Below are 25,028 nucleotides of genomic sequence, written 5' to 3' on the forward strand. Positions count from 1 at the left end.
TGCTCAGAGCTGGGAAGATCTCAAGGTGGGGCAGAGGGTTGGGGCTCAGGCTTATCTGGGTGACCGCCAGTGGGAATGGCGAGGAGGATCCCCTTTCCCCTAACCACAGCAGCTCAGTGCTGGGGGCAAAGGGGAAGGTCATGGAGGGTTTTGAGTTGTGGACCCAAGCAAGGATGGGTAAATCTGCTAGTTTTATGTATGAGGTGTTGTCTAATGCCCAAGTAAATCTTCTTCCTTTAGTTTTGTTAATGTAAGAAGTATACTTTCTATATAGAATTTCTTTTGCCGCTTTGAGTTTTTATACTCACTTCTTCTGAAACTTTTATATTCCATGGTACTCTTGTCCACAACCCAGTCAAATAGAATCCTTACTAATGATTACTCCACTTAGATGTGGCCTGCATGATTTTTCAGGGCTGGGAAGCTCCTCAAGTAGACCTGTTTCACTACCAGCCAAAACAGAAAGTGTCATTTGATTTGCTCCCAGAAGGGCCCGGGCAAGAGCTCCCTCACCAATGCCTTCTTCCTGTCATGGGCTAAGGGTGTGATGTACGCATTCCTGCCAGTCCTTCTCATCAGCCGGGTCCTAGTAAAGATCAAGAGAGAGAGCTCATGGGTTATCATGATTGCCCCAGCATGGCCTTGCCAACACTAGTTTGGCATGCTCTTCAACATGGTAGTGGACCCTCCTTGGCCCATTCCCTATTATCTGGACCTGCTGCTGCAGGACCACAATAAGATCCTACATCTCAACCTCAAGTCTCTGCATCTGTTGGTGTTGGATGTTCTGTGGTTGAACCTGGAGGAGTGTATCTGCTCAGAAGAGGCTCAGCAAGTCCTCCTGGGAAGCAAGAAGGCCATCCACAGGCCTGATCTACCTGGTCAAATGGAAGGGTGTCCTGCTGGGCATCAGAGTGCAGCATCTCTCCCTCAAATTCTTCAGTGCAGTCCATCTTAGACTGCTTACTGAAGCACAGGGACCAGGGTCAGATACATTCTTCCTTCCATTCAAGTGTATCTTGTGGCTGTCTCCACATTTCACTAGCTGATCCAGGGTCATATGGTGTTTTGTCATGATATGACAGATTCCTGAGGGGCTTCAAGGGACTTTATCTGCAGATGTAGCCACCTGTTCCAGAGTGGGATCTTAAACTGGTCCTCTCCAGACTTATTAAGCTGCCTTTCAAGTCTGTTGGTTGCTGTTTCCAATTCCATTTTCTGGAAGGCTGCTTTCCTGTGGTGGCCAAGGCCTTGACCTCGGAACTGCCTTATATGTTCTCTTACAAGGACGTGGTCAAACTACAGTTCCATCCAGCCTTCCTGTCAAAGGTGGTGTCTTCTTTCCATGAGAATCAGGATATATTGCTACCTGTGTTCTGTCCTAGGCCACACAAGATGGTGGAGAAGAGGCATTTGCAAGTCCTGGATATCCAGACGACCCTGGCTTTATACTTGCAGAGTACAAAGCCTTTCTGCAAATTGACCTAGCTCGTCATTGCTACTGCAGATCAGATCAAAGGCCTTGTGGTTTTCTTGCAGAGTGTTTTCAACTGAATCACCTCTTGCGGAAAGACCCGTTATGAGCTGGCAAAGATCCCACTGAAGCCAATTGTCTGAGCCTATTCAACTAGAGCATAAGCGTCTTCAGCAGTCTTCCAGGTACACATTCTGATCCAGGACATCTGTAAAGCTGTGACATGATCCTCTGTATACACTTCCACTGTCTCATATCATCACTGAGAGGCCAGATGTGATGCTGAGTTCAGCAAAGCAGTGTTATAGTCTACATGGCTATGAACTCTTACCTGCCTCCATGGGTACTGCTTGGTGTCACCTGATGTGGAATGGATGTGAGCAAGCACTGGAAGAAGAAAAGATAGTTACCATTTTCTGTAACTGGTGTTCTTTTAGATGTGTGGCCCAGATCCATTCCACTACCCACCCCTCTTTCCCCGCTGTCAGAGTTTCTAGCAAAAAGGAGCTGAGATTATGGGTAGTGGACAATCCCCCTTATACTGCGCCATGCGGGCTCCACTCTAGAGGGTGCCAGAGCTGCTCCCCTTGGTTACTGCTCAGGGAAAGCTTCTGGCACAGTGAATGTGTCGACCACACACACCTACAGTGGTATGGAGATGAACAACGCATCTGAAAGAACACATTATGGAACAGGTCTTTTCTACTGTATTAACTGGTATAAGTACCTTGCTTTCATGAGAAATGAGCATGCTAGTTACATTTGCTTAAAAAAACCCCCAGAAACCTAAATCTTATAGATGGGTATTTTAATTTTTCTCATAAATTGCACTGACAGATACTTTTAATCTTTTTTAGTAACTTTGGGAGAATTGATTTTTTTTCCTTAACATTAAATTTATTCTTTTAGGTGGACATTCCATCTGTTATAACAAAGAAAATGCTAAAGGCAGCAATGAAACATATAGAAGTCATAGCTAAAGCCAGGCAGAAAGGTACTGTGAAACATTTTATGTATCCCGTAACAATTTGAAAATTTAAAATGTTTTGTAAGTTTGCTAAGCCTAAACCATTTGATGCTGCACACTTGCTAGTACTTTACTAATTTATTCTTTCTTAAATCTGTCATTGCCTTCATAAAACAAAAGAAAAACATCAGCCCTTCTGCTGTGATGCTTGTCTGTGAAGTAGGGGACCAAACATGAATGAGAACTGAGTGCAAACGGTTTTTGACTGGTCTGTCAAAATACAGACAGTTTATTTAGAAGTCTGGTCTTTTATGGATATGTGGAGCAGGAATGTATTTCCTATCCAGTTCAAAGCAAAATTAAGATATTTTTCCTAAGGCATTCCAGATGGTGAATTCCAGATGAGTAATAATAAAGGATGCATGTGAAAGTTATTAAACTAAACTGTTATATAATTTACAATCTGAACTAGAACTAAACTATTAGGAAAAAACTACAAATGATGATAATTTTGTACTACTGTGAAGTCACACCAGTGATTTATTAAATGCAACCAATCCAAGTGCGTAACTTGTAATGCAGCCTGTGGGCATACTGTCTGTACTTAACAGTCAAATTTTTTGCAGAAATTCAGGGCTCAATGTGCAGGTTAGACCATGGGTATCCAACCTTTTGGCTTGCCTGGGCCGCATTGAGTGAAGAGGAATTGTCTTGGGCCACATATAAAATATATACTATAGTTAATGTATATAAATCACATAATAACGTTAAAAGTTTACGATCTTGTGGGGCCGCATTACTAGCTGTCCAGGGCCGCATGCGGCCTGCGGGCCGCAGGTTGGACACGCCTGGGTTAGACCATGCTTAGCAAACAAACAGTGAAGTTCTTAGGGTAAAAAATTGGTCTAATATCCTCATTGTCCAACATGTGGCCCCCATCCCTGAACTACTGCATACCATCCAGTATGTGCATTGAATGAGCAACTTTTTTCTTCATGATTTTATACAACTCTTAATTCTCTTTAAAAGAGTGCTGATTTTATTGCTGTCACCCTTATGAGGTCAGCAAGTATTATACCTCATTTCAGTGTCTGTAAAATGAGGCTAGAACGGCTGTGATTTGCCTATGGTCACACAGGAAATCTATAACAGAGGCATGACTAGAACTAGAATCTGGGACCCTCTTACCCTATTCCAGTTTCTTAACAGAGCCACCATTCTTCATCTCCACCAAGTAGATTGCATATCTAGTGGAGTGACTGAGATGGGAATTCTTTGGACCCAGATCATTCACTCTGTACCACATTATTATCCAGCACTGAGGCGCTGATTCAGCAAGAAGAATGTACGTAACTTTAAGCGTTGAATAGTAACAGAGAGTAAGCCGTGCTAGTCTATACACTATCAAAACAAAAAGCAGTCAAGTTTGACTGCTTTTTGTTTTGATAACTTTAAGCATGTGAGTAATGCTCTTGAAGCTGATAAGACTAGCTGCATGCTTGGTTAGGCATGCTTAATTGGGGCCCCAGTATAGAATGGGTACTTCAGAAGAAGTAATATGTAATCACTTTAGTAAAGATGATTGAATTGCACAATCAAAAGGGAATAGAGTTAAGGTGGCATAGGCAACCCTGATGTCATCCACTCGTGAGTTTTCAGTGCTTCCCTTTGCAGTCTTGACATTTTCTTAGATGTAGTCTGGATGTATGGAATTTCCTGTGCTTTTTTTTAAAAGGAAAATGAAAACTCTGTCATGTCTGGCTGTTTGCTTGGAAATAGTAGAGTGGTCTGTACAGCACAGTGGTGCAATGAGTGGAACAGAGACCTTCCACCCATTTTTTAATGCAACTGTCCATAACCAACAGAAGAAGGGCAGGACCATGGAGCCTTGCCTTCTTTCATATGCACATTCTCACATTATCTTCCACAATCCTTTGTCAAACCTGTAATTTTACTCCATTTAAGGATGAGTGAGTACATCCTTTGGAATCCTGACAGTCCCTGAAATGGAAATTTCCACTTTGGGATGTATATTTTATTTTGCAAAATAGCAGTGGAACTTCAGGAGACTTTTAGTAATCCTGCATGAAATGTAACTTAAAGAAATCAAATCTAACTTGCCCCAAACAGTGAAAGGTATATCTTGTGGTACTGTCATAGTACAGTTAAAGTTTCCAAGACCACTTGTTAAGGTGCTAAACTGTTAAGAAAAATGTTTGAAGGATTTTTTTTTTGACCAGGAGAATGGCATTTTTTCCACTTTTGTTCTTGTAAATGGCACATTATCTTTTTTTTAACAAGATTTTGGGAAAAAAAGTTTCCTGACCGACAACAGATATACCCAATTTCAGCAGAAAGTGTGAAATTAGGAAATGTGTAAATAGTTGAAAATGACTCCTTGTAACTAGGAGGTTAAAGAGTGAGTAATGTAGTAACTGAGTAACCACTGAAATTTCTGTCGGTTATTTGATTAACTGCCACCCCCTGCCCAACCTCTGCCGCTCTACATTTAAAAGGCTGAGCCAGCACACAAGCAGGCTCAGCTTCTGTGCCCACTTCCCACTAGCTTTTAATAGTTCTGATTGTGCCATTGGGATCAGGCTCCCTTCCCACCTACTCTCTCCTCCCCCGCTGCTGCTCTTCATTAAGCAGGCTGAGGCAGCACACAGGCTGTCTTAGCTTCTGTCCCCCCATTCCCACTCCTGATGCTCTGCATTTACAATTTAAATGCAGCGTGGCAGAGAAAGGAAGGAGAGGCTTACCTTCCATGGAGGGGACAGAAACTGAGCCAGGTTGTTTTCTGGCTCAACCTTTAAATTCAGAGCGGCAGTGGGGGAAACTGCCTGGTTTCAGTGCAAGCCAGGACAGAGGTTGAACCAGCTACTCCCTGTTTACTTGGGGCAGGTGGGACTGGGAATAACCAGTAGCACTATCCAGTAAACAAACGCTTATAAGTTAGCTGTGTAACCGGATACTCTAGTATAATCCTACATGTAACATGAAATTTTCTTAAGCCTTTGCCATAGGTGTTGCTACATATACCTCTGTGGTTCAGAGATCTGCCTTGGTTCCAGTTCTCTTTTGGACACTTCCCATTTTACTTTTCCTCTTTCCTTCATCTCCAAGGTGTCTTTCTCTCCTGTTTTCCCTCCCACTTTTTCTTCTCTTCTATGGGAACTCCTTATTTGTAGTTTCCAGAATCTGCCTATTCCTGCTGCAGTGCCAGTTAGCTTAATCCCATCAGATGGTATAAATATCTATAGTAATTGACTCACTTTCATAATTTGTGGTTGTGAAGTCACGTGTTAACTGATTTATGCACCGATTGCACTAAACTAAATGCATGTATCGGTAGCCTTCTCTTTCATGGGCTGCAATTAATTTCATTTTAGTGTATTTTTTGGCACAGGGCAAATGTTGAATTAATTCACACTTTATTACAACCCAGTCCTTCCACTTGAAGTTACTTAAAGGAATTATAAAATGCTCATTGCTAATTAAAGTGCAGAGGTTTTACCTATGAATACAACTGTTCTTTTTCTCAAAACAGTTACTGATATCCAAATATTTTAATGCTCTACTTTTGACAAAATAGTCCTTGGCTTAATTTAGCTTAAACTAGGCAATGATTTTTGATGCGGGGGGGGAGGGGGAGCACTGCAAGAATTTGGAAGGTGGTCAAGGGCCACATTCTTTCATGATATTAATGGAGGAGATACAGGGACTGGGATGGAGGTTGGTTACAGATGGGAGCTTGGGGTAAGGGATTTGAATGCAGGAGTTTGGATTGTGATCAAGGGCAGGGGTTTGGACCTAGGGTAGGAAACTGGGGTTCAGGATGGGGTGCAGGGGTTTGGGCTGTGACCTAGGCTGTCGGGGGGGTGGTGGCTTGTGACCTGGCTCAGAGGATTGGATGTAGGATCTGGGAGAGTATACTGGTGCAGGAGGAGGGACAGAGGGTTAGGATTATGTGGGGTGGGTGGACAGAGGGTCTGGGGTTCCAGAGGCAGGTTCTCGTGGGGAGGCTTACCTGGGTGGCTCCAAGCCAACAGCTCTGAGACAGGCTCTCTGAATGCTGCAGCCCCAGACTGCTCAAAACCGCTTCCTGCTCTCTGTAGCTCTCTGCTCCAGATGCTGGAGGGGCAGGGGATGCTTCACGCACTGCTCCTGCCCCCACATCAAAATCTCTGAACTTCTGCGGGCCAAAACCTGTGAACTGGCCAGTAGGAGCTGTTAGGGCTGTTCCCCACTCCACACTCCAAGTACAGAAAGTGAGGTCCTGCAAAAACTTAAAACGCTTTGCCCATAAAAGGCTTTGCTTTAAAAATCTCCCCAAGGTCACAGAATCCTTGACCCCCGGAGGGTGCTGACATCGCCCAAGTAGAACCAAAAAAAAAACCCACTTTTAACCCAGGAAAACGCACTTGGGAATGTCTCCCTGTCCAATAAATCCCAATTTGTATCCTTCCCTTAAGAGAGAGCTTGTGAACAATGAGCTGTAATTTGATAGCTAGCCTTTTGGACTAAGGCATACACAGACACTTCTCTAGGACACAGGGATCATATAATTTTCTAAAAAGAGTAATTTATTCATAAAACAAGAGAAATTAAATCACACTGGTTACAGCACGGAGAATTTCTTCTCTGGGATTCCACTTAAAAATTATAGGGAAAAAGAATCAAGTCCTTAACCAGAGTAAGAAAAGGAGTTTAAAAAAAAAAGTCCACACCACATTGAAAATAACCATAACCTGATCATGTCTGTGTACACATTTCCCTTCTACTTACATATCTATGACTGGTCTTTGAGATGGTCAGGATATTTGCCGCATTAATTCAAACTGCATAGGAGTAATCATTTTTCTGTTCCTGCTGCATCAGCCATGCAGACAAAAGACCCCTCATACTGCACTTGTTCTCAGTTCAGAAAAGTCTCTCTCCCTCCCATTGGCTCACCTGACCTCCTCCTGCTGTGAGTTGTCTCTGTATTTACCCTTCTACATTCATTCATGACAGGAGCTGAGATATTTTGCAAGGGGGTGGGAATAACGCATGAAGCCTCCCCTTGTCTCCCAGTATCGGAAGCAGAGTGCTACACGGAGCAGGAAATCGCTTAAAGCAGCAGCTGGCTGCTTAGTCCCGAGGTAGTCCCTGGGCTGGATCTAGTGACTTTGTGGGTTGGATTCAGCTTGGGGGCTGTATCTTGCCCACTCCTGGCTTAAACACAGTGAAAAGTGATACTAAAGGTATATTTCTTCAATCTTACTTCAAAAAAAACTTTGGAGTATAAGTTGAATAGGAAACATTATATAGCTAAAAGTTCTAGTCTTAGATGTTTCCAAATTATATTTAGCACAAACCAATAAATAAGAGCCTAGCTTTGAAGAGTGAAACTTTGGTAAAAGCAAATGGAGACAGGCTCCAGTATAGTTAAAAATCAAAGCAGGTTAAGTTACCCAGCTAATCGTAAGTGAAAATAGCCTGAAACTATACACTATTGAATTGGGTCAGTGAAGTTACTGTATTTTTACTGAAGAAGATAGAAATTTTATGTATTATTTTCACAGTATACCCATGCTTCAAAGTTCGTATCCAGGTGTCTTTTTCTTATTTATATAGTTACTATTGCTTATCTTTGATAGTTGTGCATGTGTTAATATTGCCTTGATAATGTTATATCAAGGTTTTCAACTGGTGGTCCAGCGACCCCCAGAGTCCGCACAGAATGTGTAAGATTTTCTAAAGGAGTCTGCACCTCCATTTGAAATTTTTAGGGGGTATGCAAATGAAAAAAAGGATAGAAAACTGTTTTCAGATATCCAAGTGAAAAAAATCTCAGCCATTATTTTATAAGGCTGGGAAGGAAAAAAGAACATCCTGTACATCTGTTTTCTTGCAGTGAAAAATGCAGAATTCTTACAGCAAGCTGCTTTAGAAGAATATGGACCAGAACTTCATGTGGCTTTGAGGAGTCGAAGAGATGAACTTCACTATTTAAGAAAACTTACTGAGCTTCTTTTCCCATATATTCTTCCCCCAAAGGCAACAGACTGCAGGTATCAAATATATTAAAAAGCTGTACTATTTGCAATACAGGTTGAACCTCTCTAGTCTGGCACTCTTGGGACTTGTCCTGGGCCAGATGAGAGAATTTGCTGGACCACGGGAAGTCAGTATTGTCTAGCACATTACTAACGCTTAGACTACTTACTAGGCTCTTAGAAGACATTTAGAGGTAATAACTGCTAATAACAGCACAGAACACTAAGAGCCAGGTCTGGTGTCTGTAAACAAACTTAATGGGACCATAGGAAAGGTCCAGCTAACTAAAATCATGCTGGATTATAGATGTTGCCAGATGAGACAGTTCCAGATTAGATAGGTTCAGCCTGTAGTTGCAAAAAATGTAATGCCACAGTTCTAAATGATGTTAAAGTGGGTGAAGGACAGACTGTCAGCCTTAGATAGAAATTTATTTTCTTTCTAACTACCAAGCAGGTACCACTGCTAGATCAGAAATTGAAGTTGCTAGGTAAGAGATCGAAGTCCAGGACCTCCATGGAAGTATCTCAGAGAACGCTGCATGTTTCACGTGCAGGACCAGGTAGACACCAGAAAGCAGAGTTTCAATGCATGGATGAAATGATGGTTTAGACAGGAGAGATTTAGATCTGTTAGGAACTGGGATAGCTTATGGGAAAGTGAGAGTCTACACAGGAAGGATGAGCTCCACCTAATGTGAAATGCAAACAAACTGATGGCACTTAAAATTAAAAAGGTTGTAGAATGGTTTTTAAACTAAGCTCAGGGAAAAGCTGAAAGGTACGGAAGAGTGCATGGTTTAGCCAGAAACATCACTGAGGGGAGGATCTTTTATTGGAGAGTCTTTATGTTCCAGTAAGGAGGAGATTATGGAAAATGTTGAAATACAGGGAGGATTTGATCAGAAAGAGTCAGATGAAAGAACCCCATTCATAGACATCATGTAGTGGCAGACCACTAAAAAGAGACATGTTTTTAAAGTGCTTAGTGTTCTAGCATTGGTGTATAAATAATATGGGTGTGCTAGAGCGCCTCATTTAATGAGGTTATCGATAGGATCAGTATCACAGAAACTTAGTGGAATGAGGATAATCGGCTGAAAACAGCAATAGTAGGGTACAGAATATAATGGAAGTGGAGAACAGGTCATGCTCCTGGAGGGAGTGGCACTATATATGAAAGAAAGCATAGACTCAAATGAGGTGGAAATCTTAAATGAACCAGTCCATGCCGTAGCATCTCTATGGAGAGTAATTCCATGCTCAGATAATAATATAACAGTGTCATCAGTCAGGATTCTCTGTGGTGCTGTGCTGACAGGTCCCCTATTCCATCAGTGATGATAACCTTTTGGCTGTGTGTGTTTGTGCTCTGTCTCATGTGCTTGTTGACTTGCGCAAGTGTTAAACACAGGACACTCTGAGAGCTCCCAAAGACCACAGGATTAGATAAGGATTGAAGGTGCCTGGACAGGATTATTGTCAAACAAAGCACAGCAATAGTTGTCAGTAGACTCTACCGAACCACTATGCATATGTGCTCCCTGCAGTGGACTAACTCAGTCAGTAGGAGGAACCCCTCCCACATGCCCTCTAGAGCTGCGTCTACACGTGCACGCTACTTCGAAGTAGCGGCACCAACTTCGACGTTAGGCGGCGAGACGTCGAAGTCGCTAACCTCATGAGGAGATAGGAATAGCGCCCTACTTCGATGTTCAACGTCGAAGTAGGGACCGTGTAGACGATCCGCGTCCCGCAACGTCGAAATTGCTGGGTCCTCCATGGCGGCCATCAGCTGGGGGGTTGAGAGATGCTCTCTCTCCAGCCCCTGCGGGGTTCTATGGTTACCGTGGGCAGCAGCCCTTAGCCCAGGGCTTCTGGCTGCTTCTGCGGCAGCTGGGGATCTATGCTGCAGGCACAGGGTCTGCAACCAGTTGTCAGCTCTGTGTATCTTGTGTTGTTTAGTGCAACTGTGTCTGGGAGGGGCCCTTTAAGGGAGCGGCTTGCTGTTGAGTCCGCCCTGTGACCCTGTCTGCAGCTGTGCCTGGCATCCTTATTTCGATGTGTGCTACTTTGACGTGTAGACGTTCCCTCGCTGCGCCTATTTCGATGTTGGGCTGAGCAACGTCGAAGTTGAACATCGACGTTGCCGGCCCTGGAGGACATGTAGACGTTATTCATCGAAATAGACTATTTCGATGTCGCAACATCGAAATAAGCTATTTCGATGTTGGCTGCACGTGTAGACGTAGCCCATGTCAGCCAAAGACAGTACTCCCAAGACACTGCCATATATACAAGTACAAACAAGTTACACATCATTCCTGACATCAGGGTGCCACCCTCTGACATCACTTAGAGATCACCCATCTCTATCCATCATGCTGTCATTGTACACCTTTTTCTCAGTCTAGACTGGTATCGGTAGGTAGTGTGGGTATCAAGGTCCTTTTTTAATGAGTTGTTATACTCCTTTTGAAATGTGTCTTCAACTTATGACAGTACCTATTACTATGTTAGAGCTGGTACCTAGTTCCAATTACTGTTCTGTACTTACTAGTGCCAAGGTCGACGAGTAGAGGCCTACCTCTTGCTCACAGCTTGCACTGCTTTTTAAAGTCTTGACCATTGTCAGTTAGGCCTCAGACTTCACACTGCACCTGTATTACCTGGACTTTTATTTCAGGCCCACATCTTACTCCAAGCAATAGGGAAATATTACTGACCATCTGATGAGGATGGGAGTAGTAAATGTGAAATGTTCAGGGAACATTTAATTTAGTAGAGGCTATGAACATTAAAAAAAACAAAACAAAAAAAACTTCAATAATAATGGGGGATTTCAAGTATCCCCACATTGTTACCTCAGGATGGGGTGTGGAGATAAAATTTCTTGACACCTTGCATGACCTCCTCTTGGAGAAAGCTGGTTCTGGAACCCACAAGAGAAGAGGCGATTCTTGATTTAGTTCTAAGTGAGCACAGGATCCAGTCTAAGAGGTGCATATAGCTGGATCACTTGGAAATAGTGACCATAATATAATTAAATTTAACATCCCTGTAGCAGGAAAAACACCACAGCAGCACAACACAAGCACTTAAGTTCAAGAAAGGGAACTACACAAAAATAAGAAAGTTAGTTACACAGAAATTGAAAGGTACAGTGTCAAAAGTGAAATCCCTGCAAGCTGTATGGAAACTTTTCAAAACATGTCATAATAGAGATTCAACTTAAATGTATAACCCAAATTAAAAAAAAAAACATAAAAAGAGCCAAAACAAGTACTACTGTGGTTAAATAATAAAGTAAAAGAAGCTGTGAGATCCAAAAAGTCATGCTTTAGAAAATGGAGGTTAAATCCTAGTGAGGAAAATAGAAAGGAGTATAAACTCTGGTAAATGAAGAGTAAAAATATAATTTGGAAGTCCAACAAAGAATTTGAAGAACAGCTAACCAACAACTCAAAAGTAGTATTAAATTTAAGTGAATCAGAAGCAGGAAGCCCGCTAAACAGCTAGGGTGGCCCCAGGACAATCAAGATACTAAAGGAGCACTCAAGAATAAGGCCATTTTGGAGAAACCAAATAAGTTCTTTGCATCGGTGTTAATGGCCAAAGATAGGGAGATTCCAAAAGTTGAGCCATTCTTTTAAGGTAATACATCCAAAGAGCTGTCCCAGATTGAGGAGTTGTTAAAGTTTTGGAACAAATTGATAAATTAAATGGTACTAAGCCACAAGGACCAGATGGAATTTACCTAAGAGTTATGAAGGAACACAAATGTGAAACTGCAAAACAATTAACTGTAATCTGTAACCTATCATTTAAATCAGCTTCTGTACCAGATAACTGGAAGATAGTATGATGCCAGTTTTTAAAATGGACTCCAGAAGTGATCCCAACAGTTACAGACCAGTGAGCCTCACTTCAGTACTGAGCAAACTGGTTGAAACTATAGTAAAGAATGGAATTGTCAGATACATAGATGAACATAATTTGTTGGAGAAGACTCAACCTTCAGAAAAGGGCAATAAAAATGATTAGGCACATGGAACAGCTTCCATATGAGGAAATATTAATGAGATTGGGACTTCTCAGCTTGGAAAACAGACAGCTAAGGAGGGAAATCATTGAGGTCTGCAAACTCATGACTGGTATAGAGAAAGTAGATAAGGAAGTGCTAATTCCTTCTCACAACACAAGAACTAGGTTTCACCAAATGAAATTAATAGGTAGCAGGTTTAAACACAAGCGTGTATTTCTTCACACAATGCACAATCAGTCTTTGGAACCCTTTCCTAAAGGATATAGTGAAGCCAAGACACTAACTGGGTTAAAAAAGAACTAGAAAAATTCATGGAGGAGAATTCCATTAATAGCTATTAGCCAGGATGGGCAAGGATGGTGTCCCTAGCCTCTCTTTGCCAGAAGCTGGAAATGAGCAACAGGAAACTGATCACTTGATGATTACCTGTTCTGTTCATTCACCCCAGGGCACCTGGCACTGGCCGCTGTTAGGGCACAGGATACTGGGCTAGATGGACCTTTGTTCTGACCCAGGATGGTTGTTCTTATGTTCTGTATAAAAATACTAACTTTACTGATCTTATCTCGTTATAAATGATGAATGTAAAAACCAAAGTTGATATGAAAATATAATCCATTTTTCTTTTTTCCTTTCAGATCCCTGGCATTGCTTATAAGAGAAATCCTGTGTGGTTCTGTTTTCCTTCCCTCCATGGACTTCCTAGCTGACCCAGTGAGATTTTGGAGCAGTAGAAATAACTTGTATTTTCTGTCGTTTTCCTTTTTGTCTAATGGTGAAGTGCTTTGTGATGAAAGAAGTACTTCACCTTGATTTTAGCTTTGGTGACTGCTTAATTGTTTATATAAATAATAACCTTAAATTCAAATCCTCTTATTTTTGGAGCTGCAGAATTAATTCGGTTTTAGTGATTATTTGGCTGCATTAGTTAAAAATATATAGGTTTGATCTGCATAGTGATTTTTGTGTGTGTTAGAGGTAGGATTTATTACCAAAGTAGTTAAGCTTACTGTAGCTGTGTATGGAATAATCTGTGCCATTATTTATACACCTTTATAGCTATATAGATGAATCCACAGTAGGGTTGGGGTTGTATCATTTTAACTGTACCAGTCTAGTTACAACGTTTGTGTGTGGACAAGGCCTTTCTAAAAGCCACTCGGGAGAGATGCTACAGTAAACTCCTTATCTGGCATTTGTTAAACTGGAACTCTCAGTTAACTAGCACCAGTTCCTGCCAGCTCCACTCCAAGATATTCTGGCTGGGGCTACTCCCAGTTCAGGGCTGGAGCTGCCAGTGGGGCTGTATCCCCTGTCAGCTACTGGGTTCTCCTGTGCCTGCTGGGGTTAACCTGTCCTGTCGTGGGGCTGGAGCTGCCAGTTCTCAGCTGTGGGACTCCTGGGGTTCCTCTGGCCCCAGCAGAGCTCCGCTCCCTAGTGGTGTTCCCCTGTTACCAGGGCCGCTGAAATTCCCTGCCCCGTGGGGCCACCAGCAGAGCCCCATGTCCTGGCAGCATTGCCCCATGTGCCAGCAGTATTGCCCCACATGCTGCTGGAGCCTGGGGATGCCAGCATTGCTTAGCACACTGGCAGAACCTGATGCCACCGAAAGAGCCCACACTCCTGCAGTTTTCCCAGTCCTGGGGCTGCCAGAGTTCCCTTGAACCTGCTGCCCCAGATGGATCCTGGGGGTTGAAACAGCCAGCAGGGCTTCTCGTCCCAGCCAGTTCCCAGGCGCGGGGCTGGCGGGTTCCTTTGGCCCCATGCTGGGGATCCCACAGCCACCTCTCTGTTAAGTGGCATTTTTAAATATCCGACAACCTCCCGGTCCTGAGGTTGCTGGATATGAAAGAGTTTGCTGTAATTTGTTTACTCTTTGCTTAAGTAGATAAGTGGCACTAAATTTGTAAAGATTGGATAGGCACTCTCATCTGCTATTTCGCTTTCAAGAGGAAGAAAATTCAACAACTATCTGAATACTGCTTGCCTCTAGGTAAAAAATAACCAGGCTTGTGGAACTCTCAGTAATCAGTTGTAACTCACCAGACCTACACTGGCATTAAGATGCCAAACAGAACTCTCTTCTTTGCGAGATGGAAATACTTGTTTCTATGCATGTCTCATTAGGGAAGTTCATTGACCTAGTAATCTGGATGTAGACATCATTCAAGTATAACTACCAAACTAGATGTTAGAATAATCGGATTCTGATATGTTTGCAATTTTAAGATATAAAAATTGTCAGTGTCCTTCTAGGAACTTGAGTTGTAGTGGAGTGGTTTTTAAGCAGATTGGTTTGTCTTTTGTGTTTCCATTAGGATACTGTCAACCATTTACTTCTCATCTTCATTGATGATAGCCCAGTGAGTACTGATCAAATGAGAACATTTATAACTGATTCATGCATATCAGTGTCAGTCTCATGTCAGCACTCTCTTTTTACAGCCAGAGAAAGCAACTGAGCCAGCTGCTGCTTTGATTCCATTCCTGCAAAAGTTTGCAGACCCTCGCAATAAAAAACCATCTGTAAGTAGGGGAAAAAACTCATTATATAGAGATTTTGAATAAGTATTGTATATGCTATACATAGTACCGGTACTGTTTTCATTGTTTCTATTAGACAAGGTTTATTTTAATGAAAGCTTGAGAAATACCCAAGCTAACTGCATTTTCCACTTCATGTTAAGGTCCTGAAGTTAGAACTGAAGGAGATTAGAGAACAGCAAGACCTGTTGTTTCGCTTCATGAACTTTCTGAAACAGGAAGGGGCAGTACATGTGTTGCAGTTTTGTCTAACTGTAGGTAAGATTACCTTACTATGTTTAAATGTACTCCTTGAACTTAAACAGGTGCTTTTAGGTGCTGGCCCAGCACAGTGGATTTTGCAATGAAAGAATGCGTCTTGAAGCAAAAGACTGATCTGAGGTTCTTAGGGTGGTCGTTCATGCCAATTCCCCTTAGGTGTGTGTGTGCCACATACACTATAGTGAGGAGATTTTTCTCATAGCGGTATCCCTAGGTTTGGTCTAGGTACCCCCTAGAGTTGTGGCTTCATGTTGCCCAATACAGGACCTTGCCATCCTAACCCCACGTCAGTTCACGGCCTGTGACAGTTGGCTGGAACTCGGTTGCTCTTGCCTCAGGACATGTGTTATGCAGAATCATCCTTTGTGTATTCATAGTTAGGTTTCAAAGTAGAGGGTTTTTTCTTATAAGTTTCCTTGGGGGTTTTCCCCCGACACTTCCCCAGCACCAAGACATGCCTTGGTCCCTGGGCTTTAAGCTGTGTTCTGACTGAGGCAAGTTTGTGCTGAGATTTTGTGATTTAACTGTCTTTAGAGGGTCGCTTTAGGAAGAGTTGTAAGCTCCAAAGAGGGTTTTGCCCCTTAGAAACAGAGAACAGTGCCTTCTAGTTTTGCATTTGGAGGCAGCACTTTGGCTTCAGTTGGAGCCTGGTACAGCAGACTGAATCCTAAACACTGCTTCCTCGGTGCAAAGTGGTCTGGCACTTTTGGCATCCAAGCTGGTGACAGGGAAAGACTTCTCTAGAGACCTTTGGTACCCCCACAGGTTCGCATCTAGGTCCCAGACATCTCTGAGTTGCTGGTCTCATGCTCCAGTGTGCTGCAAAAAGAAGGATGACAGTGGGAAATTCCTCACCAGATCTAAAAATCAGGTGGCCAGCAGGCCCCCATCAAGTGCCTGATTGGTTGGACTTCCTCCAGCTCCTGCTCAGGAGGGCTCCAGTCAAGCCCCTAAGTGCTCTGAGACACTGAGCATGGGGGCACCAATTGCTGCACCATCCTCAGCACTGAACACAGCACCAGTAAGCCTTGCTTCATGGGAGCTCGGGGGCTGAGGGCAAAAAGCAGGCTCCAGTTCCAGCTGCCATCTTGTCACCTTGCTTCTGGATGTGGTGGTGGCTGCATTATCACCTGCCCCAGTCTTAGACGACAGCAGGGTCAGACAGGTCTCAACCCCCCAACCTCCGCCCAAAGGTTGTCTTCTGATTTCACATCACTCAGGACATCTACCTCCCATTGTTCCATCTATCCGCCGCTCCTCCTACCTACCATCTGTCCGTCTGTCCGCTGGTCGTGCTGTCTGCTGTGGGTTTACCCTGAGGCAAAACCCTGTGACTTCAGCTTTCAGCATCTATCAAAGTAGAGTCTTCTAAAAGATACAAACGCTAGTATCCAGCTCTGTCTTTTAACAGGTGGGGAGGGCTAATGAAACCAGACTTATAGCTATACGGCCAAGGCTTAGGGAGGGCCAGGGCACTCAGCTATCTGGTGCAACCCATACCTCTCCTCTTCTGCCTCACAATGCTTTAAACCAGGGGAGCCCTGTGCAATCCATGTCTTATGCAGTTATGATGACTGCCCTGTCCCCGACAATGACTTGGAGCGTTGGTGAGAGTTCACAATTCTTATACCGAGTGTTAGCATAAATTGTGATTTTACAACAATGTGTTTACAATAGACAAAATCTCATTGCTTCCTTGCTACCCATCAGTCTTTGTTTGCAAGGTATCACATATGCACACCTTTGCATTCTCATGCAAATGATCTCTGTGAGACACATTCCTCCCAGCCTTCAGCAGCTTTGAGTTCCTGTTGACAAATACCTCACATTGATGTGATTAACCAGCGGGACAGAGATGATGTGGCATTTGGTAGAGCAGTGCTCCAATCATTGGACAACTTCTGCTCCACCTCCAGAGCTTAGGCTTGGGAATCACCTGTTTAGATTTGACATGAATAAGCAATTACTTGCCTGTTTTTCTTCAAGATGTGGTGTTCATGTCCGTTTCAGTTCCCACTCTCCTGCTCTGCAGTTGCACTGGCCAGTAAGTAGGAACGGAGTGGGGGGCTTGGGTTGCAAGGACCCTATGTTGGCCACCCTGAAAGTGTGATGTCAGGGGGTGCCCAGACCGACCCCAGGGGGTGCCCAGACCGACCCTATAGATAATGGTAGGGGAAGAACCTTCTGACTATGTGCACATATGCACAACATCTAATTGGAATCAATATGAGCAGATGGAAATAATTAAAATGTTCATAACTCGTAGTCTTCTAAAGGAACACTGTGAATTTTACTGTGGAAGGGAATAATTAATTTTATTGCAGCTCTTATTTTTTGTATCAATTTATATAACATTAGATGTACAGAGTAGGTGTTAAAAACAATGAAACATCTTGTGGCACTTTAAAGACTGACAGACTTATGTGAGCATAAGCTTTCATGGGTAAAACTCATTTTATCAAATGCATTGATGCAGATACAGACTAACGCAGCTACCCGACTGTGACATATGTATTAGTACAACTTAACACCAAGATTCTAATGCAATTTATCAGCCTGGTCATAAATTTTTAAACATTTAATGTTTTCTGTGTAGCCATATCTTCTGGAATAGGTGTTTGATGGCATACAGTAAACCCCCAACTTAGGAAGGGTTTGCATTCTCGCAACCCCTGCATAAGTCAAATTTCCTGCACAACTCAGGGGAGCCAGGAAACTGATAAGGGTACCAGCCCTAGTCAGTTTCCTGGGTCCAGCAAGTGGAGGGGAGCTGGGGACCAGGTGGTAGCAGCTCTCCTTTGCTTGAGGGAGCTGGGAAACTGACCAGCACTAGTGCTGGTCAGTTTCCCGGCTCCCACAGTGAGGCAGAGAGCCAGGTGCGGCTTGTCCCTGGCTTCCTCCAGCTAGGGGAAGCCCGAGGGAAACCGTAACAGCGTGACTGTCTTTTCCTTGGTCCCCCCAGCTGGGAGAAGCTGCACTGGGCAGACAGCCACAGCGGTGCATCGTCTCCAAGCTGAGGAAAGCCGGGGAGAAATCACAGCAGCACTGCTGCCTGTCGGCCCGGCTTCCCCCAGCTGGAAGAAGCTGTGCTGATCAGACAGCTGCCGTGGCATGGCTTCTCCCAGCAGGGGGAGCCAGGTGGGCAGGCAGCCACAGAGCAGCTTCAAGTTGCTTAACTCACGTTAACACAAATTAAGCGCAACTTGAAGTTGTGCATTTTGGGGGTTTGCTGTATACCACAGTCTATACAGTAGTCAGCGGGTAGGAGTGCAGCATGTGTAGATGAAAACAAGCCAGCTGTGAGCCATTTGAGTACATGCCTGGGATCATGCACAGACAGGGCTATTCTGTGCTACCATGTCTTCACTGCTATTGTTATTCCAGCTGCTCTTCATTTAGCTAGGTGAAAACTAGCTCAGGTATGCTGCAATCACATGTCCTGGTTGCAGTGTAGGCATATCCTGATGGTTGACCTGTTTTACTGTTTTAAAATGGCACCATTTCTATTAGCTAAGTTTGATCAGCAAATGTATTTTCTCTCCTCCTTTTAGAGGAATTTAATGACAAAATTTTGCAACCAGAATTATCAGATACTGAAAAGAAGTCTCTTCATGAAGAGGTGAAGAAAATCTATGCAACCTATTGTTTGGATGAAAGTATTGACAAAATAAGATTTGATCCTTTTATTGTGGAAGAGATTCAAAGAAGTAAGTTTTTTAGATTGAAAGGAATGATCAAGAATTTGTACTGGAATCTAGAAAGCATTCTGTCAGATTGAAAAATAATTCCAGTCAATCCAAATCATACATAATTTTATCATAACCATATAACCTTATTAACAAAGCAACAATGTTCAAGGATACTTATACTCCTATCTCTCTATTGTTCCAGAATAATGTCTTCTACAAATGGTAATGTATTCAAATTCTGTTTTACCAGTCACTTTAGTATTCTAAAATTTTGGGTAGTAACAGAGAGTAAGCCATGCTAGTCTATATACTATCAAAACAAAAAGCAGTCAAGTAGCACTTTAAAGACTAGCAAAATAGTTTATTAGGTGAGCTTTCGTGGGACAGAAAAAGATAATCAAGGTGAGCAAATCAGAGAGTGGAGGGGTGGGGGGGAAGGTCAAGAATTAGATTGAGCCAAGTATGCAGACGAGCCCCTATGTGTGTTACTGAAGAGGAATTATCGCACCGTTTTGGAAAGAGAAGTGGACGAGCTGACTTTTATATTCAAATTCGGAACATTAACACATGGTTTCAATCATGATGGGAACTTTGAGTCACTGTAGGGGCTCGTCTGCATACTTGGCTCAAACTAATTCTTGACCTTCCCCCCGACCCCTCCACTCTCTGATTTGCTCACCTTGATTATCTTTTTCTGATTTGTCCTCCTTGCTTACTGTTTTTGGTTCTCTGTGCCTTAAATATTGAGTCTGTTCTGGTCTGGCTATGGTCTGAAGAAGTGGGTCTGTCCCATGAAAGCTCACCTAATAAACCATTTTGCTAGTCTTTAAAGTGCTACTTGACTGCTTTTCGTTTTGATAAAATTTTGGGTTCTTTCTGCATGGATTTATACAGACTAATTTGAGATTGAGACCTGTAAAACTCAGAAAAGAATTATACAAAACAGTGATACATTCATCTAATACTTACAGAGATTTTATTTTTTTTCTGCAGTTGCTAACGGTGAATATGTTGATGTTGTGAAACTTCAAACTATGCGATGCCTGTTTGAAGCATATGAACATGTTCTTTCCCTCTTAGAGAATGTCTTTACTCCTATGTTCTGTCATAGTGATGAGGTAAGCATAAAAGACTTGAAATCTTGCCTTTAAGCACAGTTGTATTTGTTTTTCAAACGATGATGTAAATGTGACGGCTTAAATAGTAGTTTTGCTGTATTCAGAATTTTATTTGAATGGCAAAAAAATAGGTGCTTTTAATACTTTTGAATCCTGTTAGCAGGGTAGAGCTAATATATCTGAGGCCTGGTCTACATTATAAAGTTCAGTCCATGTAAACTGTCTCACATTGACCTAGTTTTGCATTTTTACATTTAAAGGTCTCTGAGGTGAGATGTACATTAGGCCAACATAGTATCAGCGCTTGCGAGTTGAGTCAAAGTCAGTGTATGAAGGTCAGTGCAGTGCCAACATTGCAAATTGGATTCTGACTGATTGGTAGCACTTTAGCTTTCCACAATTCAGTGGCCCCCTGCTTTTCTACTGTCAGCATGGCTCTCGTTTTGGTGTCCAAGCAGTAGAGGGCTGGGGTGAGCTATGCATGTGGATGCAGATGTACAGTAAACTATTTCATATCCAACAAGAAGTCCTGTGGTACCTTTATAGACAGATATTTTGGAGCATAAGCTTTCGTGGGCAAAGACCCACTTTGTCTGATGCAACAAAGCGGGTCTTTGCCCACGAAAGCTTATGCTCCAAAATATCTGTTCGTCTGTAAGGTGCCACAGGACTTATTGTTGTTTTTGAAGATACAGACTAACATGGGTGCCTCTCTGATATTTGTCTTTCATATCCGGCTTTCTATTATCCAGAACTCTCAAATAACCAGCATTTTAAGCATAAGTAAATTTTAGTTACATTTTCCATAAGTACAGTGTAGTGAAAGTAAATACAGCAAACGGTGTAAGTTTACAGTGTGAAATGCTACTGTGGTTTGTAAATAAAGTACTCTGCATACATTTGTGGGTTTTTTTCTTAATATCTAATCTTGTTTTTCTGTAGTGTTATCCATGGCTAGGTATACCTCTTTACAATCCAGAATATTTGAATATCTGTCAACCTCCCAGTCTCAGGGCTGCCAGATATAAAAGAGTTCGCTGTATCGCCGTGTGCATCCAAAAGTTCTGCAGCCATTGCTTGTCCTCCAAAGCCTGTGTTACAATGCAATCCCACCAGTCAGTGAGCATTTCCTGAGCCCACCGTCTTCATCTACTCCTTGAATGCCACTATCCTTGAATTGGTTCTTCTTTGTCCCACAGCAGTATGGCTTCTTCACGCTCCCCATTGATTCCATTGTTCTTGCAGCTCTGCAAATAATTCATGATTGTGCAAGCTGTGTTTCCAAAACTAATAACAGTGCAGAGCAATGCAGGTTTTATGCTCCCATCAGAGATGAAGGATAGCAAGAAGGGTTGGTCAGGTTTGTGGGATCTGGGTGGGGGGAAAAACCTGAAAAAAGTATAGATTACAGATGAAGATATGTGTGAAGACAGTTGCACGCTACAAAGTTAAACGAACTTTTTTCGGTCCTGCCACAGTAGGAAAACTTCTGAAAGACAAAGCACTGAATAGTGGCAGGTTTCATGCTGGGATACCTGCCCATGGTGTATTGCTCCATGCATCAGGGCAAACACTTGTTGTGAGTATACACGGTGCCAATGCATGGAGCCAGATACGCAGTTACACAGGGGATGTTCTAACAGTGACAGGTATATACGGACATAACTTGTATCAACATAAGTTTGTAGAGTAGAAATGGCCTTCTAAAGGGAACTAGTTTCTTTCAGGCTCTGATATCAACAGAACTGTTGACTACTTCCAGTTACAGAATTTTTTATAATGCAAGATCCTAAAAGAATAAAACTACTTCTTCAAATGTTAGGTTGAGTTTGCAGCACTGACAGTTAAAGGGACTTTTTATCTATTTGTATAGTTACAATTTTTAGAAATAATTGACATGTAATACACACAGAACTCCATAAATAGTGATCTTAGTTGGGTTTTGGATGAAAACTGAAGTGCTTGGGTCAGTTCTACATTAAAAAGTTGGTACTCACGTTGCTGAGGGATGTGAAAAGTCCCTCAAGCCATGTATTTAAGCTGACTTCACCCCCTATGTGGGTTGTCTGTTGATCTGGCTCACATCTATCAGGGAAATGACTTAATCCAAATGATGTGAGGCCCCTCCAGTCAGTATAGTAATTGTCTACACTGACATATTGCAGTGCAGCTGTGGTGCTACATCATTTCTAATTATATAGTTTTAGTAGAAAGACTGCCCTCCATGCCAAAGGGCTGCCCTTAGGAAGGCATACTTATACTGTAAATTCATTAGAACTGAAGGTTGTAAGTAGTCTTGTATGAAATACAATATCTCAACTGCAGAGACTAGTGTTGTATTTCTATGTGTTTTCTTTTAATTCTTCAGCAGATGTGAAGTTAGACACAAGAAACATGATTAGGTATATTAATGTTTATAACTGTAAACCACGGTTAAAGAAATAGTAGAGTGAAAAATAGCACTTTCTTCTGTTGCATTTTAGTATTTCAGGCAACTCTTAAGAGGAGCTGAATCCCCAACACGCAATTCAAAGTTTAACAGGTAGGCGTGTTAAACCTTTTAATACGTTTTTATAGTTGATGGTTTAAAATGTTTAATTGAATCTTTTGCAAAATACTGTTAAATGTTATCTTATTCAGGTTTCCAAACTTAGTTTTAAATTTGTAGATTACTTACAGTAGCAGCAAGTAATACATGAAACAGCACTTTGCTGCTTGTGTTTTTATGTTGTTCTTTTATTTTCAAAAATGGTGTGAGATTCAGAATTACAAACCTTTATTTTTGAAATATCAGTGAAAAAATCCCTTAAACTAAGCACATGCTCAATGACATTACGGTAACATGGCAAAAGTTAATTTATGCAGAAAACATTGGAAAAAGCTATAGAAAACGTTCACTCTGTATTGTTTGATTTCCACATTAAATCACTTTTTTCCCCCAGTAAGAGTAGAAAACAGCCATGTGAGAGACTCCATTTTACAAATCTACTCAGTAGGTGCCTGTGAGAATAGTAGCAGTTTTTCCTGCTAATATTTAGTGGATCTAACAAACACATTTAAGTTCCGAGTCTGGTCACTTTAAAACACAGTAAACCCTCGAGTTACACAGGGGTTGTGTTCCTGCAGCCCATTGAGAATTCATATTTTTGCACATGCTGGTCCATTTACGTGGTCCCGCAAGTGGTAGGAAGACAGGAACCAAGTGGCAGAGCCAGGAAACTGACCGGGGCAGTTTCCCGGCTTCAGACAGTGGAGGGGAGCTGAGAACCAGGGGCACCCTGGCTCCTAGTTCCCTCCACTCCCTGGAGCCTGGGAATTGACCATGGGCGCTACTTGATTCCAAGCTCCCTGTCACTTGCAGGACCCAGGAAATAGAGCAGCCCACCAGGAGTGGTCAGTTTCCTGGCTGCTTCTCCCTGCCTTCCCCCAGGCACCTGGCTGTGAGCCTGATAGCTGCACAGCTGGGGGGAAGGCAGGCTGACAGCTGTAGAGCAGATTCAAGTTGTGCTTAACTCATGTTAAAGCGAATTAAGTGCAACTTGAAGGCATGTATTTAGCGGGTTTGCTGTATCTGTGATATTGGGTTTTGGGAACTAAAAATTAATATCCTTTTATTCTGAATTTTTAGGTGCACTCCTTGGGCTTCCAACATGGCTAAGCTTTAAAAAAGCAAAAGCCATACTGTGTGCCCAGATTCCCAAACCTCTGGATATACCTGCTTTATTTCTATGTGGCAGAGGTATACAGAAAGTGTGTGTGTGTATATATATATAAAAAAAATAAATACAGACATGCTGGGTATTGATTAATTAGAAATGTAACAAAATAGACTACCAGTTTGCCAGTGGTGTCCCATTTCATTGTCAAGTTGAAGCAAAAAGGCTGTATATGTTGAACCTTATTTATACTTCAATGTCAGGTTCCATTTGGCTGAACATCATTCATGTTTCCCAAGTGACATGACTACAAGAACAGACTGCAATATTATAGAATGAGTTGTTGGCTTTTCAAACAGAAGTGTAGAAATTTTTTCTCTTTGAAACTCCCCAGCTCTTCCTATACTGTCTGTCCAGCACAGTAAACCCTGGATTTAATGGACTGATGAGGGGAAGGGGTGTCCATTAATGCCCAAAGTCCATTGTATGCAAATGGTTATACCGTATGATGATGTACAGACCTTCCCAGCCCATCATTCACTCCTGTCCTCTGCCTTCCTTGCCTTCCCCACTCCTGCCCCATTCATCCCCCCCACACCTCCATCTCCCTCTCCCAATCACCAGGAGAGCAGCTGAATGCTGGCCTGGCTCCTTCTGCCTCCTGCAGCTCTTGGAGCTGCCGATCCACCAGCCCTTGGCTCCAACCCACGTGTGCGAAGATAGTGTGTGACTACCTACAACCTGCCAGCAGGCAGCAGCCTCTGACAGCATGGCTGCTGCTCAGTGCCACTGCAGACAGTGATGGCTCGGCCCTGACATGCTCCATGCATATGAGGCTGGGAAGGAGAGCTGCTGCACCCTGCCGCAGCCTGCCCCCCCCGCACCCATCCCATCCCAGTGGCCCCTCCAGCCCCCACGGTGGCTCTCATGAGTCTCTGGTATTTATTTGGGGGCGTGGAGCAGGGCAGCTGGCAGACAGCATCCATTATTCCAAGGTCTGTTGTATCAAGGCCTGTTAAATCAAGGGCTTACTGTATGTGGTAGCTGCCACATATCAGAAGCAATGTTCTTAAAGAGAAGTTATTACTTGTTTTAGCATGAATTTTCTGTTGTTCAATCACAAATTATTGTGTTTGATGCAAACATCACAGCGAAAATGTTTCACCCCACATTATGCTAAAGATTAGACAAGATGATTAAATGTTACCTTTCATGCTTAAAATCTGTTAGCAT

General features: G+C 42.7%; 1 protein-coding gene across 2 annotated transcripts in view; it reads left to right on the forward strand.

The window, feature by feature from the left end:
- The window catches only part of SNX14 (sorting nexin 14), a 70,766-nt gene that overhangs the window by 17,132 nt on the left and 28,606 nt on the right, over positions 1-25,028 (forward strand). For both annotated transcript variants that reach the window (XM_074990947.1, XM_074990948.1), the window contains exons 7-15: positions 2,384-2,468; positions 8,341-8,497; positions 13,166-13,241; positions 14,846-14,890; positions 14,973-15,053; positions 15,215-15,329; positions 18,884-19,039; positions 20,015-20,139; positions 22,623-22,681. In XM_074990947.1, the coding sequence (XP_074847048.1) occupies positions 2,384-2,468; positions 8,341-8,497; positions 13,166-13,241; positions 14,846-14,890; positions 14,973-15,053; positions 15,215-15,329; positions 18,884-19,039; positions 20,015-20,139; positions 22,623-22,681 (899 nt within the window). The remainder of the gene's footprint in view (positions 1-2,383; positions 2,469-8,340; positions 8,498-13,165; positions 13,242-14,845; positions 14,891-14,972; positions 15,054-15,214; positions 15,330-18,883; positions 19,040-20,014; positions 20,140-22,622; positions 22,682-25,028) is intronic.

Source organism: Carettochelys insculpta, chromosome 3 (assembly GCF_033958435.1).
Source record: "Carettochelys insculpta isolate YL-2023 chromosome 3, ASM3395843v1, whole genome shotgun sequence".
Classification (NCBI taxonomy): Eukaryota; Metazoa; Chordata; order Testudines; family Carettochelyidae; genus Carettochelys; species Carettochelys insculpta.